The following is a 17,802-nucleotide window of genomic DNA, read 5'->3' on the forward strand; positions in this document are numbered from 1 at the left end:
GGCACAGAGCAAGTAACTTGACCAAGATCACATAGCCATACATTTTGTAAACCAAACACATGTCTGTGGGAAAGATTTCTTTGCAAGTCTACCAATTTGCAACCTCCAGTTTATGGTATATTTGAATAAGCCAGAAAGAAAAAGTCTTTAAATTCTGGCTTGGTTTCTCTGCTGAATGACCTTGAACTGGTCATTTAACCTCTATAAATCCCTCTGTAAAATTAGGATCAAATGATTAACCTTGCAGGGCTCACTAAGTGTTGGTTTTCTCTTTTCTCCTTCTCCCATATGGACGACTGCACTGAATATTCATGGTATGCTTGTATATTATCCAGAATGCAAAAATCGTGCCTATCATTCAAGACAACACATTCCCAATTCCTCTAGAAACAGTTTGATAAAGGAGACAACACTAAGCTGGGGGTCAAGATGCCTGTTCCAGTTGTGATGCTATTATTAATCCTTTGTGTCATCTCATGCAAGTCACGTCTTCTTTTTGGGCTTCAGTGGCTCCATCTTTAAAATGTGGAGTGGGACAAAATCAATGGCTTTAAACTTCATTCTGGGAAACGCAACATTTTCCTAATGGTGGGAGGGGGCATGAAAAAGAAGAAGAGGGAGGGCAAGAGGGAGGCTGGGTGAGCAGCCTTATGGGTTCCCCATTTCCACTTCAAATTTAGAAACTCCATTTTAAGCCACCAGATTTTATTATAAGGGAGTATTCCACTGCCAATAAAACAGGTGGAAACTACTGGGACTTTCATGTACTCAATTTCCCTGGAACTATCTTTTCTTGGCTTCTCTTTTTATTTCCTTCTTGTCCTGAACATGGAACTAAAGCGTCTGACATGTTTTTAAAATTCTGGATGAAATATACATTTTTTTTGTCCTTCTCTTCTCTTTCCTACCCAGAAGTGAAATTAAAGATGAACAAGCCTAACTAAGCAAGGACCAGCATGGAAACTTCCAGCAATTTCACAGAGAATTTTCAGCAAAATGTGATGAATTAGGAAACTTCTCAGTTTCAAAATGGCTACCAAGTGACACTCAAAAGTTAAAGAGACACCTGGAAGTTACATCTCATTATCCTGCAATTTTAGGAGTTGCTTATTTGCATTTGAATGTTTCTTGTTATGGGGAATGACCTTTCAGGCAGCAACTTCTTTGTTATTTCTTATTTACACGTCTTATATGATTGCCCCTAAGCTATCATTACAAACTCCATTAGGGCAATTTTTCTCCACCTAAGGCTGGGGGACTGGAATGGACTAAGAGGAATGAATGAAACCCCCATTCTCTTCAGCTATCCTCAGCTTTGGTTTCAGGACAAGATAGACCCAAATCTACTTCCCAGTGTTCTGCTTAGAGAATAAGATGCTCATCTCGAAGGCGGATTCTCAAAGTCCTTCAATGGAGGTGAATGAGGACACACAATGTCTGCAAATCACCACACATCTTCAGAGGAGAAGAACAATATTCTTGAAATATCATGGAACTTTCATGTTTAATCTTCTAGATTAAAAGGAATTTATCTCTTGCTTTGAAGACAGCTTGGTGCATTGAAAGTCTGGAGGGCTGTGACTCAAATCTTCATTCTAATTTCACATCAGGCTCTAGGTGCCTTGGGGCAAATTACTTCCCTTGACTAGGCTGCAATTTTACCATTCGGAGCATCCGAGTAGATGACCATCGGAGTAGATGGTTTCTAAGACCATTCTTGATTTAGATATTCTAATGACAAATTACATTGAGGAAATTATCTCCAGTTGTTGGTTCAGTCTTCAAAATCACCAGAGGATTTGATTTTTGAGGTTTGGCTATTAGAGTTGGCTCTTAATATTCTATGCCCTGTGCTTCAGATCAGGCTAAAGACAGGAAAGCTGGGTCTCCTTGAGATCACTGGCTTGTTCCCTCATCATTTGGGATTCTTCGTGTTCAGAGGTCCACTGAGAACTTCAGCTCACCATCATTTTCCCTTTACAATGGTATCTCTGCAGTCAGGTGTAAGATGGTGATCTGGACCCCTCACTGACATTTCACCCAATTCTCCAGATGGCCCTTTCACAAATTTCTTTCATGACTCCGTCATGGTCCCTTTAAGGCAGCGGCCATAGTTGAGTGGTGGGAGCAGCTGCTGGCAGCAAAGAGACTTGCAGGATTTGGCCTACCCTGGGCCACTCACCGCGCACGCTCAGGACCGGGGGCTTGGTGGGAAAGGGAGGAGGGGCTTAAGGTGCGCCTGCGCATCAGGGGCGCGCGCAAGGGGCTGGTTTGGTGATCCCTTTAAGAAACCGCAGGCGGAGGAATTTCTCTGAGAGAAAATAATCCTACTCACGGGGCCCCTTGGAGGCCATTAACCCCCCGAGTCCCGGCCCCCCCTTTCCCGGGCAGGCCCTGCCGCCCACGCGCGCACCCGTGGGATCTCGAGATCGCCGACCCGGCGCGCGGCATCCGCCCCCTCCCCACTCTCAGCGCCGGGCCCGGCCGGGTTCGGGGAGGCTGCCGCGAGGCGGTCGTGCCTGCAGTGTGGGCGGGGGCCGGGGGCCCGAGAGGTTCCGCCGCCACTGCGCCGGGAGCCGCAGCGGTTCCGAGCGGGGCCCAACATGGCGGAGAGAGAGGTGGAGTCCGGCCCCCGAAAGAGGGTAGGTGAGGTGAGGCAGAACTCGGGCGGCGGGCGGCGGGGGGCGGGGCGGGGGCCGCGTCCCGGGCCCGGGAATGGGCCAAGCGCAGGCTCGTGGCGGAGTCGCCGGGGACCGGCTGGGGAGACGTTGCGGGCAGGACTGAGGCAACCTTGAGTCTGGAGCGTGCTGGAGAGTGGTCCTTGGGCAGGTGGGACAAAGATTTGCCGCTGGTTGGGAGGGGGAGGGGCGGGGACTGTTGTTTGCTTTTTAAAATTTTTCCAGCACTGGGGGTGGGTTATCTGGGACAGGGGAGAGAAGGTGTCAGATTCTTAAGTGCATCTTTAGGAAATCAGAGTCTGGAAGTTTAACTGGGGAGAGGTCAGGTGGGGGTGGTGGTGGCAGCGGTGGCGGGAATAAGTCGTGGAGGGGTCTCAAGAGGAATAAGCAGGAGGGTTCTTCAGTAACACCATCGCGAATTCATTTTCCTGCCTCCTTTCCCCTCCCCCCATAACCGTTATCAAGACCAAGGTGGAGGTGGTGCTCCTACCTGTGAAGAAGTGGGGTCGTTGGCATGTCCTGATTTAGGAGAAAGATTTTGGCAACTGTAAATGGTCATGTTCTAGTCTAGACTCTTTACCAGCTATTAAGAACGTGGAAGAGTATGACAAGTTTTGTCATAACAAGGATGTACCCAACCAGCCTGCAGAGGTGAAGCCAATTCTACATAGGAGTTGTTGAGTGCCTTTTAAAGTTTGTCTTGAAACTTTTCTTATTTAACTCAGAATGATTTTTTTCAGTTGGAGAACAATACTGTACTATTGATTGAGCAGTATTTTTCAGAGTTTCCTTTTCCTTCCTCCTCTTCTAGAATGTTAAGCAGTAAGTTTCCTATCAGGAATCTTCCTTTTGGGAATGGTCTCAAAATGATCACGTTAGTGTTAAGCCAATCACGTAGAAAATTACTACTTGATCTTTATTGGTAATGCTCTTTCGATTTAGCATGAAATTAGCAATCTCATAATGATATTACAGCTAACATTTTGAGTGCTTACCATGTGCCTGGCACTGTGCTTTATAGGAAGAATTTAACCTCATGTTAACATTATATAAAATCCATTTTGCTGATGAGAAAATGAAGGCGTAAAGATGTTAAGTAATTTACTTAAGATCGGATACGTAGTTAAGAGGTGGAGCTGGGATTTGAATCTAGGTTTGTCCCAACTACAGTGCTTGTGTTGGATGCCACATAGGAGTTTCTTTAATCAGTTTCTCTTCTTAAAAGCTTAAATTATAAATAACCAAAGAAGTGTCAAATAGTATTTTTTTCTACAATTTATTAGGAAAATATTTTCAACTACACAACAAAATTGAAAAAATTTGCAGGGAACATCCATATACCCACTACCTAGATTCTACCATTAACGTTTTACTGTACTTGTTTTATTATGTTTATCCATATCCATTTATCGAATCATCAGTTATTTTGATGCATTTCATTGTAGTTTTTGAGCAATTAAAATTTAATGTTGAGGGGCCGGCCCTGTTGTTTAAGGGTGAAGGTCCGTGTGTTCCGCTTGGGCAGCCTGGGCTTTGTGGGTTTGGTTCCCGGGGGCGGACCTACACCACTTGTCAGCCATGCTGTGGCGGCAACCCAGGTATAAAGTAGAGGGAGACTGGCACAGATGTTAGCTCAGGGCTAATCATCTTCAGCAAAAAATAAATAAATAAAATAAATTAATGTTCATAGTCTTAAGTTTATACAATTTTAGATCTTTATTGTCCAATAATTAGTCATAGGACAAATTAAAATATATGATAGTATGTCTGAATAGTTTATTTAGTATAAATATTGGGTATGGAGTTGCACGTGTTTTGAAATTTTAAATTGTCCTTGAAGCTGTCAGTTTTAAACTGGATCCTCATTATGCTTCAGTGGAGGCATGTGGCGTGTGGTCCAATTAAAATATATAGGGTAAATTACTTTAGGTGTATAATGTTCCTTCAAGGAGATCTCTGAATCCAGTTGCTACTAATGCTGTTGTCATTCACCATATAAGATAGAATGTTCTAGAAAACATCTATGCACTTTGGTAACAAATTCAACTAGATTTTTAAATACTTCTTTCTCTTCTAATACACTTAAAAAGGTGCCACACTGATATCAGTCTAAACTTTATTTTTTGACAACATGTAGTATACCAAGCATTTGTACAGGTTTTCCCTATTATTTTACCAGTGTCATTGTGGAGGAAGGTTACATTCAGTATCTTTTAGGCTCCGTAATCCATTTTGTTTTTGATATTTGGTTAGAATGTTCAGTAGGGTTGTCCTGAATGGTACACATGGTACATGTGCTTTTTTTCTCTTTCTGTATGTGTGTGTGTGTGTGTGTGTGTGTGTGTGTGTGTGCGCGCGCGCGCTAAACTCCACAGGGATTCCATATGTACACTCCAAGCAGATTAGTGGGGACTATGTACAAAAGTGCAATCTTTTTAGATAATTTGTTTGCCTTGAGGCAGTTAAACTACATAGGCCTAGATAATAAGTTTAGGTTATTTAATCTGAAATTGCATTGATGACATGATATTGTGTTTATGATGCTTACTGCCTTTGACCTTTATAATCATAAGTTACAAAAAGTCATTGAGTACCTATGCTAGTTGATGAACTGTATGCTAGACATTGTGCTATGGTATTTATTATCATTTAGGATAATATATTCTGTCTCTACTGCTAAATTGTGAACTCCTTTAGGGTAGGGTCCTTTTTACTGGTTTTTGCATCTCCAACACTTATGACTTCCATATAATAGGAACTCAAGAGACTTATATTGGGTTTTGGTAAGAAAAGTTTACCTATTACAGTAGAGGCTCGATGGCTTGAGTACCAAGTTATCTGCTTTGTAATTTGGGGGGCTTCTATAAATCTTTCATACCATCCTTTATACCCCAAAGTTCTCTCCTATGGATCCAGATTTAGGGATCTTCTTGTTTTGGATTATGGTTAGATGGGAGATTGTATTTTAAGACCATTGGGTTAATAACCTTAAATTCTGTGTAGGCCTTCTCTGGTGTCCTATATTCATGCTTGTGGGCAGTTAGAACAATAGGTATTAATTAGGTAAGATTGATTTGACTATATTCAGACTGTATCTGAATGCCAGTCTCTTAATTTGTGGGCTCGGGGAAGCTGAGTATGTGGGTAGGTCAGCACTGTATCCATCTATCATCTCTGCTATCAAAAGAACCAAGTTCATATGAAGGCCAGTATTACACACACACACACACACTTTCTTTCTCTTTCTTTTTTGAGATATTTTTTGAGATATTATTTATGAATTTTTTTAAGATTGTACAATTTTTATTTTCTAAAATAAGTTTTGTAATTCAATTAGGTAGGCTTGTTGTAAGTAGTGGAATTATTTTATGCATGGCTATTATAATAAACTGTTATGAAGCATGACTAGATCTGGTGGCCATATTTCTTTGTGAAATCCCTATATTTTTTCAAAGTTTACGTACAAAATAATAATAACTTTTGTAAATGTATGTATTGTTACGTGCTTTAGTAAGCTGTATCTATTTTCATACTTAAAATTCTCCGTATATTAAATTTGAGGTATATGTTTGTTATGCTTAAAAGAAAGAGAAAGCATATGTATAAGGAGTATGCGTCCGTTTTTGTAAAAACAAACTGACCTTTCTCTCCTCCCGACATGTGTCTATACTTGTATATGTATGAGCTTGGAGAATATTGTGGAGCATACATAGGCTGTTACCGTTGATTACCTTCAGGGGATGGGGATGAGAAAGGAAAGGGAGAGTAAAGGGGAAAATTTTGCAAAATGGAAAAATATGGTATAAAATTAAGTGAAAATGTATACTATAAAATGTTGTCTATATTATTATTGTAAATATGTAAAAATTGAATGTGCATGTGCATGTAGACAAGGAATAGAAAATATGAACAAATGAAAATGCTGGTTTTATTATGTGATGGGATTATGGACAAGTTTTGTTTTGGATTTCTGTTATTTTAATATTCTATAATAAAATAATTGCAAAAGGTTGATCCCTCTTAATTCCTTAATGAACTTTTTATCTTTTGTCTTTTTGCTAAATATGTTACTTAAAAACACGGTGCTACAAATCATTAAAAATATTTGCAGTTCATATGTACACAATGTAAATCATCTGCTTCAAGAATGCATTGGCCCTTTGTATATGTAGAAAGCATTTGAAGAGACCATTCTGGTGTTGACAATGATCCCGACTTGTTTCACAGTGCCCATCTTGTAACTAGCAGAGACTTCTGTAAATAATGGTAATACTTGGTATTTATAAACCTTTAAGTTCCAGTGATTATTCTAAATATTTTATATGTAATATATCCTTCAATCCTCAGTTCCATAAATTGTAGTCACTATTACTGTTCCATTTTATAAATGAGGAAACTGAGGCACAGAGCTCAAGGTCATAATATAATAGCCTAACCAGGATCAAGTACCATTTGAAAAATTGTACTGTTCGATAAATAGTATAGGTTAGAATTAATTATAATATATAATTAATATATACATTGATTAATTATATATAATATATAATAGTAGTGTAGGTTCAGAATTTATTATATGGAATTTTTGGTTGTTAAAATAAATTGAATTATGTTTAAATCAAATCGACGCAAGTTACTTCTCAGGAAGCGTCAAATTGACTTTTTGCATAAGTAATACGTTCTTGTTTGAGATAACCTTAAAACATATGTTTGCAACTCATAGGTTTATTTTTGAGAAAATACACACTAAATATTTTAAAGCTATGATTTAAAGTTTGCACTTCCTTAGAAAATGGAATGATTATCTTATTTACAAAGAATATATAAGTAGGTAAATGTTAAATTGCAATTTCTGTGGATATTTATATTTTTGAATTCTATTTTAGGAAACCAGCTACTCTTTAAAGAAGACTGACATTTCTTTTAAATATTCTGATTATATTACTACGTTAACTGTATGTAACTGGTTTAGCAAAGGAAAGAGAAAGGAAGGCATTATGGCATAGTATTAGGTTGAACCATATGGAATGGCTGATATTAGACCATTTGACCTACAAAAGTGCATTTTCATATGACTCAGTCTAATAGTAAGAGCATGAGATTTTCAAAGTCAGGTTATGATACAATCTCTAGTATTTAGCAATATTGGGATGGTAACACCCCCATCCACTTTCTTATACTTAGAGAATGCTTATAATGTTATTTTAATTTCATTCTTACCATCTTGCTGGCCTCCCAGAGCTTGAGCTAGCTACCTTCCTGCCTTCGATGAAAGATAGTACCTGAGCAAACGTCTTCTATCCAATGTATAGACTACCCGCTCCTGTAAGGTCTTTGAGGTCAAAGATCATGAGTTCATCTTTCTTTACATCTCCCAACATGTTGTCTTATATATTTAAATGTTTTATATATATTACATTACATATAATATATAATATATATATATGTACTCACATGCATACGTTTCATGCCTATATATTTATAGGCAAAAATTAAAAAACTTTTTGTTTGATAATTCTATATCAATACAGAATATAAAATATAGGTTGGTACAGTGAAACCCCATGTTCCTATTACCCATCTTTGACAACTAAACAGTAATTTTGCCATTCCTGTCTCATCTAACTTCTCCCTTCCTTCTTTTCTTTTTCTTTTCTTTTTGGTTGAAATAATTTCAAAGAAGTCTCAGGCATCACATCATTTAATCTATAAATACTTCTGTATGTATTTCTAACAGGTAAGAATTTTTAAAAAATACAACCACGATAATACTATTACACCTAACAAAATTAAGAATTCCTTAATCCAGTCTATTTTCAGATTTCTCTGATTCTTTAAATATCTTTTTATGGTTGGTTTGTTTAAGTCACTATCCCAATAAGATTTGCCATTTCATTTAGTTTATATGTCTAAGTTTCTCTTAACTTTAACCATCTCCCTTCCTACCCTGTACCCCCTGCACTTTTACCCATGCTGTTTATTTGTCAAAAAAACTAGGAGAATTTCCCACATTTTGGGGGCTGGTTGAATCCTTGCAGTGTTTAACATGTTCAGTTACCCTTCATATTTCCCACAAATTAGTGTTAGATATAGAGGAGCGGTTCTCAACTTTGACAGAAACTTTAGAATTATCTGGAGAGCTTTTAAATATGCTGATTCTCAAGTCACATCTCAGGTCAATTAAATCAGAATTCATCGGGTGGATTCTAGGCATCAATATTTAAAAAAATTTCCCAAGTAATTTCAGTCTGCAGTCAAGTTTGAGAACTTGAATTGGTAGGACTATGAGATTTAGGTTCAGTTTCTTTGGAAAGAAAAATTCATAAGTAGAGTATTGTAGAATTTATTTCTGATTAGATAATTTTAAGAATAAAAGGGTGTGCTATTTAATAATTACAGTGGGACTGTAGCCATAAACTGGAACTGTTCTGGACAAATTAGGTTGTATAGTCACTCTAATTTGTATAGTCACACTATTAGATGATGCTGCGAATTCTTGTTGCATCATTCCAGGAGACGTGTAAGTGGTTGTCACACTTTCAGTGATATTAAAATTGATCAGTTTAGGTTCTGTCAGTGGGATCCAAACATAGTTTCTTAACTTTTCACCTAATGGATTTATCAGCCATTGATGATTGTTGCCTAGATCCATTATTTCATTAGAAGAGTGATTTTCTATCATTTGTCCTATATTTATTCACTGGAATTCTTCCATAAACAATTCCTTCATAAATTATGTGGTTACTCTGTAATATAATTTGTACAGGAAAAGCAAAGTAAATGCTTATCCTCCCTCCTTCCTTTTTTTTTAATCAATTTTCAAAGGAATGAATTGATGCCTTAGCAAATCCCAAAGGTGAGATTTTGGAGGGGATATCATTAAAATCATGGATTTTAATATATTTGATGTATTTAACTTTATTGTGGTCAGTATTCTTTTTGGTATTTAAATCTGTCACATTTTTGATCAGTGGCTATCTTATTAGTTTCTTAAGGCTGCCATAACAAATTACTACCAGCTTGGTGGCTTAAAACAACAGAAATTGATTCTCACAGTTCTGGAGGCTAGGTGTCCTAAATCAAGGTGTCAGCAAGGCCATGTTCTCTCTGAAGGCTCTAGGGAAGAATCTTTCCTTACCTCTTCTAGCTTCTGGTGGATTTAATTTTGTTCCTTGATTTGTGGCCACATAACTCCAATCTCTGCCTCTATCTATCCTTACATGGCCTTCTTCTCTGTGTCTTCTTTACTGTCCCGTCTAAAGATATTCTTAATTGGATTTAGGGTCCATCCTAATTCAGAATGATCTCATCTCAGGATCCTGACCTTAATTACATCTGCAAAGATGCATTCTGCTCACATTCTGAGGTTCTGGGTGGACATATCTTTTAGGGGCCACAATTCAATCCACTACAGTCCACCCACTTGTTCCCAAAACTTCACATCTGTCCCATATGCAAAAATACATTCACCTTATCTCAACATCCCCCAAAGTCCCAACCCATTACAGCATGAACTCTTAAGCCCAAAATCTCATCTAAATATCATCAGCTCAGGAACTCCCAAATCTCAGCATCTGAATCATCTAAATGAGGTATGGGTATGACTCTGGGTATGATCCATCTGGGATAAAATTTCTCTTTTATCTGTGGACCTGTGAAACCAGAAAACAAGTTTTCTGCTTCCAAAATACAATTGTGGAACAGGCATAGGATAGACAGTCCCATTCCAAAAGGAAGAAAATGAGAGGAATCACTGGTCCCAATCAAGTTCAAAACCTAGCAGGACAAATTTCATTAGATTTCAAGGCCTGAGAATAGTTATCTGTGGCTTGATCCTCTGCCCTTTTGGGTCCTTGGAGGCACCATAGACCCCTGCTTTGGGCCTACTTCTCTGGCCTCTGCCTCTGTGTCTGTGGCTCTGTCTTTAGAGTCATTTTCTTTTTTCTTGAATGGTAGCACATGTTTGCAGCTGGGTAGCTTTACTAAGTCTTTCTTGCCCATAGAGTTCCAGAAGTCAGACAGCTTTTTTTCATTTTATCTAGTCTCTTCCTTTAAGTACAGGCTGGCAGCGTTTTTACTGGCATAATATGCTCAGAAGCCTTGTGAGTCTCCTGTATATGTTAAGGGTACCCACACAATTAGACAAGAGGGTTCTTAACAGATCTTTCCTGGATAACTCCATCTCTTATTTCTGACTTAAGTTGAGGTGATTGATTGGATCCATGAGTCACACACCTAATATCTTCAGCAAATGGTTTTCCAGCCACACTCTTGGCCCTGTCTCTAGAGCACACTTTTCTAACAGTGAATTTCCTAATTTTAGCATCCTTTGCAATCTGGATAGGCTGAGAACCTCCCAAATCATTAAGAGTTGTTTCCTTTTTGCTTAACAGTTCCTTCCTCAATTTATCTCTTTCCTTTTGCTTTTACTATAAGCAGCAAGGAGAAACAAGGCTGCACTTTGAACACTTTGCTTAGAAATCTCCTTAGCTAAATATCGACGTTCATTGCTTCCAAGTTCTGCTTTCTACTCAACAGCAGAACACAATTCAGCCAAGTTTTCTGCTGCTTTATATCAAGGATCACCTTCTAATTCCCAATAACGTATTCTTCATTTCCTTCCGAGATCTCATCAGAAGCTCCCTTAACGTTCATATTTTTCCCAGCATTCTATTCATGGTGTATGTATTCTCTAAGATAATAGAAGCTTTCTCTTTGCTTCTCCCTTCCTTCTGAACCTTCACCAGAATTGCCTTTAATACCCATATTTGTACCAACCATCTCTTCAAGCCAATTTAGACTTTTTCTATCATGCTTCTTGAAATTTATCCAGCCATTACCCATTACCCAGTTCCAAAGCTACTTCCACATTTTAGGTATTTCTTACAGCAGCACGTCACTTCCATGTACCAAGATGTGTATTAGTTTCCTTGATTTGCCATAACAAATCACCACAAACTTGGTGGCTTAAAACAACAGAAATTTATTCTCTCGTAGTTCTCGAGGCTAGAAGTCCAAAATCAAGGTGTGGACAGGGCCATGCTCGCTCTGAAGGCTCTAGGGAAGAATCTTTCTTTCTCTCTTCCAGCTTGTGGTCCCCACATGTCCCTTGATTTGTGGCTGCGTAACTCCCGTTTTTGCCTCCATGGAGCCTTCATGTGGCCTTCCCTCTGTGTCTGTCTTCTGGTGTCTTCATTGGATTTAGGGCCCACCCTAATCCAGGGTGATCTCATCTTAAGATCTTTGCATTAATTACAAATCTGCAAAGAAGTTTTTTCCAAAAAGGTCATGTTCTGAGATTCTGGGTGGACATAATCTTTTGGGGGCCACAATTTAGCCTACAACAGGCTCTTTAAGGTTACCACCTGAATCCTTTTTAAAAGTTGTGTTTTTATATTTGAACAATTACTTTAAATTTTTTTGTGTTAAAATCGTAAATTTTGTTATGTATATTTTAATCATTTAAAGTGTAATTCAGTGGCATTAAATACATTAACAGTGTTGTGCAACTATTACTGCCGTCTATTTCACCCCAAACAGAAGCTCTGTACACTTTACGGAATAATTCCCCATTGCTCTTCCTTCCAGCCCCTGGTATGCTTTATTTATTTATTTATTTATTTTTTCCCCCAAAGCCCCAGCAGATAGTTGCATGTCACAGATGCACATCCTTCCAGCTGCCGCATGTGAGACGCGGCCCCAGAATGGCCAGAGAAGCGGTGCGTTGGCGCGCGCCGGAGATCCGAACCACGGGCCGCCAGCAGCGGAGCGCGCGCGCTTAACCGCTAAGCCACGGGCCGGCCCTGGTATGCTTTAATCTACTTTCTGCCTCAGTGAATTTGCCTATTCTAGATATTTCATATAAGTGGAATCAGATAATATTTGACCTTTGGTGTCTGGCTTATTTCACTTAGCATAGTGTTTTCAGGGTTCATCCATGCTGTAGTGTGTATCAGAACTTCATTCTTTTTCATGCTGGATAATAGTCCGTTGTATGTATATAATACATTTGTGTACCCCTTCATGTGTTGATGGACACTTGGGTTATTTCTACTTTTTGGCTCTTTTGAGAAATATACTGCTATAAACTTCAAGTATCTGAGTCCCTGCTTTCAGTTTTTTGGGGCATATATCTAGAAATGGATCTGCTGGGTCATATGGAATTCTATGTTTATCTTTTTGAGGAATCGCTTTTGAGAGGAATCTCTTCCACAAAGGCTGCACCAGTTTCCATTCCCACTAGCAATGCACAAGGGGTCTAATTTCTCCACATCCTCTCCAATACTTGTTCTTTTCTTTTCTTTTTTGATAATAGCTATCCTAGTGGGCCTGAAGTGGTATCTCCTTGTGGTTTTGGTTTGTATTTTTCTAATGACTAATGATGTTGAGTATCTTTTTTTGTGCTTATTGGCCATTTGTATTTCTTCCTTAGAGAAATGTCTATTTAAATCTTTTGCCCATTTTTTAATTGGGTAGTTTGTTTTTTGTTGAGTTATAGGAGTTCTTTATATATTTGGAATATTAAACTTTCATCAGATATGTGATTTGCACATATTTTCTCCCATTTTGTGAGTTGCCTTTTTACTCTCTTGATAGTGCCCTTTGATCCACAAAAGTTTTCAATTTTGTTGAAATCCAGTTTATCTGTTTTCTTTTTGTAGCTTGTGCTTTTGTTGTCATATTTAAGAAACTCCATTGCCAAATTCAAGATCATGTAGTTTTTCCCATGTTTTCTTCTAAGAGTTTTATAGTTTAGCTCTTTAATTTAGGTCTTTAATCCTTTTACAGTTGATTTTTGTTTATGGCATAAGGTAAGTGTACAGTTTTATTCTTTTGTACATGGATATCCAGTTTTCTCAGCACCACATGTTGAATTCTGTTCTTTCCCCATTGAATGATCTTGGCACCCTTGTCAAAAATCAGTTGACCTTTGGGGCCAGCCTGGTGGCGTAGTGGTTGAGTTCGCACTCTCTGCTTTGGCCGCCTGGGGTTTGCAGGTTCAGATCCCGGGCATGGACCTACGCACAGTTTATCAAGCCATGCAGTGGCAGCGTCCCATATAAAGTAGAGGAAGATGGGCATGAATGTTAGTCCAGGGCCAGTCTTCCTCAGCAAAAAGAGGAGGAGTGGCAGATGTTAGCTCAGGGCTGATCTTCCTCAGGGGAAAAAAGGAGGATTGGCGACAGATGTTAGCTCAGGGCTAATCTTCCTTAAAAAAAAAAAAAAGTCAGTTGACCTTTGTATTAATCAGCTTGGACTACAATAACAAAATACCATAGTTGGGTGACTGAAACCACAGAAATTTCTCACAGTTCTGGAGGCTAGGAAGTCTAAGATCAAGGTGCTGGCAAGGTCGGTTTCATTCTGAGGCCTCTTCTCTTGGCTTATTGGTGGCTGCCGTCTTGCTGTGTGCTCTCATGATTTCTTCTTTGTGTGTGCTCAGAGATCGAGCAAGCTCTCTGGTGTCTCTTATAAGGGCACTAATCCCATCATGAGGGCCCTACCCTCATGACCTCGTCTAACACTAATTACCTCCCAAAGATCCTGTCTCCAAAAATCATAACATTGAGGTTTCAGGCTTCAACATATGAATTTTGGGGACACAAACATTCAGTCCATAACAACCATGTATGTAAGGGCTTGTTTCTGCAATCTCAATTCTGTTCCATTGATCTATGTGTCTCCTTGTGCCAGTACTACACTCTTTGATTGCTGTGGCTTTGTAGGAAGTTTGAAATTGGCAAGTATGAGTCCTCCAACTTTGTTTTTCTTTTTCAGGATTGTTTTGGCTATTTGGAGGTCCTTTAAAATTCCATGTGAAGTTTAGGATTTTTCTTTTTTTCTATTTCTGCAAAAAATACCATTGGGATTTTGATAGGGATTGAATTGAATTTGTAAATCTCTTGAGTAGTATTATCAGCCTAACACTATTAAGCCTAATCAGTGAACATGGAATGTCTTGCCAATTATTTAGGTCTTTAATTTCTTTCAGCTATGTTTTGTACAAGTCTCTCAGTGTACAAGGCTTGTACCTCCTTGGTTAAATTTTTCCTAAGTATCAATCAATGTAATACACCACATTAATAGAATGAAGGAAAAAAACCACATGATCATCTCAGTTAATGTAGAAAAAGCATTTGAAGAAATCCAACACCTTTTCATTATAAGAGCACTCAATAAACTAGGAATAGAAGGGAACTTTCTCAACATGATAAAGGCTATATATGAAAAATCATAGTTGGGGACCGGCCTGGTAGCCTAGTGGTTAAGTGTGCACGCCCTCTGCTTCGGTGACCCGGGGTTCGTAGGTTCAGATCCTGGCCATAGGCCTACGCACCAATGCACTGCTTGTCAAGTCATGCTGTGGCGGTGTCCCATATAAAATAGAGGAAGATGGGCACGGGTGTTAGCCCAGGGCCAATCTTCCTCAGCAAAAAGAGGAGGATTGGCATCTGATGTTAGCTCAGGGCTAATCTTCCTCACCAAAAAAAGAAAAAAAATCATAGTTAACATCATATTCATTGGTGAAAGACTGAAAGCTTTTCCTTTAGATCAGGAATAAGACGAGGATGTCCTCTTTTGGCAAATTTACTCAACGTAGTATTTCAAGTTCTAGCCAGAGCTGTTAGGCAAGAAAGAAATAAAAGTCATCCAAATTGGAAAGAAAGAAGTTAAAACTCTGTTTACAGATGACATGCTCGTATATGTAGAAAACCCTAAAAATTTACCAGTGAAACAAAACACTAAACTCTGTGAGAGTTAATAACAAATTCAGCAAAGTTCAGGATAAAAAATCAACACACAAAAATCAGTTGTATTTCTATACACTAGCAATGAACAATCCTGAAAGGAAATCAAGAAAATGATTTCATTTATCTTAGCATCAAAAAAAAAAAAAAAATTTAGCACTGGTATCCTTTTGGCTTAACTCCAGTAGTCCTTGAAAGATTCTTCTCTTTCTGGCCAAAAAGATGTACCTAGGCTATACATTACTGTCTGAGACTTGGAATTAACTCCCAAGAAGCCCTGGTGCCTTTCAGTGGGAAGTGGTAGAGACTACAGTCAGAACTCAGGCAAGCTTTTTGAAGTTAAAGTCTTTTTGAGATGGTACCAGTTGTGTATTTCTTGTTCACTCCTCAACCTACATCTGGCTTTTCCTTCTGTTTGGCCGTTGAAATTATTTTTAAGATCACTGAAATGACCTAATAATCACCAAGTCTAATGGATGCTTTTCAGAGCTTTTCTTATGTGATCTTTCTTAGACATCTGACCCTATTGCCCATTCCTTCCTTGAAACTTCTCCCTCATTTATAAGGTGGCGTTCTCATGGTTCTTCTCTTGAATTGCTTCTTTTCATCATCTTTGACTCATTTGCATGCTCAATAAGTGTTTCCTCTGCCTGTATTTTTCTTGGGTAGTCTCTTCTACAGCAGTTTTAACCTCTATCCATTAAATAATATTATGTGATTTCCTTTCTACTTCTTTGCTTCTTTTTTATCTCTAAAACTCAAAATCTGTATTTCCAAATGTATACTTTGACTTGTATTTTGCTGTCTTACAAGTGTTGCTAATTCACTATGCCTAAGACGGAACTCTATTCCCCTGGCAAGTACTTGCTCTCCGAAATAGTGCCCCATTCCTTCTCAACCTGTTTTTCTTCCTGTATTCTCTCTCTTAATTACCATCTTCTAGTCACCCAAGTTAGAAACCTCTGAGTCATCTTGCTTTTCCCTTACCCTTATTAATCCAGTTTTAATTGGTAAGTCTTGTAGAGACTACCTGAGATACGATTTTTAAAACTTTATTTCTACTGTCAGCACCCTAGTTCTGATACTCATTTTGCTTGCTTTGTCTTCTTACTTTCCTGGCCTTTGCAACTCTTCTTTTCCTTCCCCCTTCTCTACTGTTTCTTCTACCCTGTTCATTTTATACACTGGAGACTGATTTATCTTCGGAAATGAAGATCTCTTCATCTATAAGGTAATGAGTTGACTCCCTTAGTACTATTCCAATTCCCCAAGATAGGTACTCTTTGAATTCTCGCAAGAGGCAGGTTGCCTCACAGCTCTGGCTCTCCTCCTAGAAATTTACTTTTCCTTCACGGAAGGATTTTTTTCTGATTATCTCTGCTACTATCATGCTGGCCTTGGTAGGGGTCTTGCAGCCCAAATGTGGATGCAGAATCTTTGCTTAATTCCACCCAGCATGGCTGAGACCAGGCTGTGACTTTTAAACAAGACTTTATTAAAAGCTTAGTAGGAGAGAGTTACAAAACAAATATAGCTGGCTCTTAAATATGGTTGATCTAGGAGAAATGGGCAACATTTACCTGCTGAGCCTTCAGCCAGACTTCAGTGAGCAGAGGACAGACATCTTTTCTTTGGAACCCAAAAGCTGTTTGAGATCTGGGAGGAAGAATTCATTTTCCCTCCGTTTTTCTAAGGACCTAACATCCTGACCTATTATTTGTTGGTTTTAGGCTGACTACCATTGGGAATATCAGTTCACCTCAGGAGATTCAATCTCCTTCCTTCAGAGGTATATCATTACTCTTTAGCCCCAATGGAGCAAATAGACCAACATCAGTATGAGAGAGATTCGCTCATTCAACAAATATTTAGGACATGTATCAGGCATAGTTTTAGGTGCTGGAGAAATAATAATGAACAAGAAAGACAAAGTTTATGCTAGTGGTAGGGGGGCAAGATAGAAAATAAACAAGAACTAGATAAAATAATTTCGAGTAGTGAAGAAAATCAGATAGCATAGGATAATATGATAGTCAGTGATTGGGGTGTGTAGAAACAATATTAAGTATTTCTCTGAGAAGCTAGTTTGTGTTTATTAAATATGATCTCTTTAAAAGATTCCTTAGCTCCTGTGTATAGGATGAACTTTAGGGAGCAAGATGGGAAACAGCATCAGTTAGGCTATTGGTGTAATCCTTGAGTGAAAGTAATCATTGGAGTAGGTGGAGATGGTGACGGTTGTGATATATTTTGGAGGTGGAGTCCATAGGACTTATTGATGATTGTAGGGAAGTAAAGAAGACTACAGACCCCTAGGTTTTCACTTTGAAAAACTAGATAGTTGGTAGCACCATAAACCAAGATGGGAAAACTGGGAA

The 17,802-nt window shown here is 38.6% G+C and overlaps 1 protein-coding gene across 5 annotated transcripts in view; it reads left to right on the forward strand.

Annotated features, from left to right (window-relative positions):
- The first annotated feature begins 2,301 nt into the window (after positions 1 to 2,301).
- The window catches only part of ZMYM4 (zinc finger MYM-type containing 4), a 149,813-nt gene continuing 134,312 nt past the window's right edge, over positions 2,302 to 17,802 (forward strand). For 2 of the 5 annotated variants that reach the window (XM_058553636.1, XM_058553640.1), the window contains exon 1: positions 2,535 to 2,651. In XM_058553636.1, the coding sequence (XP_058409619.1) occupies positions 2,604 to 2,651 (48 nt within the window). In that variant the 5' untranslated portion in view covers positions 2,535 to 2,603. Of the gene's footprint in view, positions 2,652 to 17,802 lie in introns of all 5 variants that reach the window. The other 3 variants (XM_058553641.1, XM_058553637.1, XM_058553639.1) reach the window with 3 other exon arrangements.

The sequence above is a fragment of the Diceros bicornis genome, chromosome 13 (assembly GCF_020826845.1).
Source record: "Diceros bicornis minor isolate mBicDic1 chromosome 13, mDicBic1.mat.cur, whole genome shotgun sequence".
NCBI classification, from domain to species: Eukaryota; Metazoa; Chordata; class Mammalia; order Perissodactyla; family Rhinocerotidae; genus Diceros; species Diceros bicornis.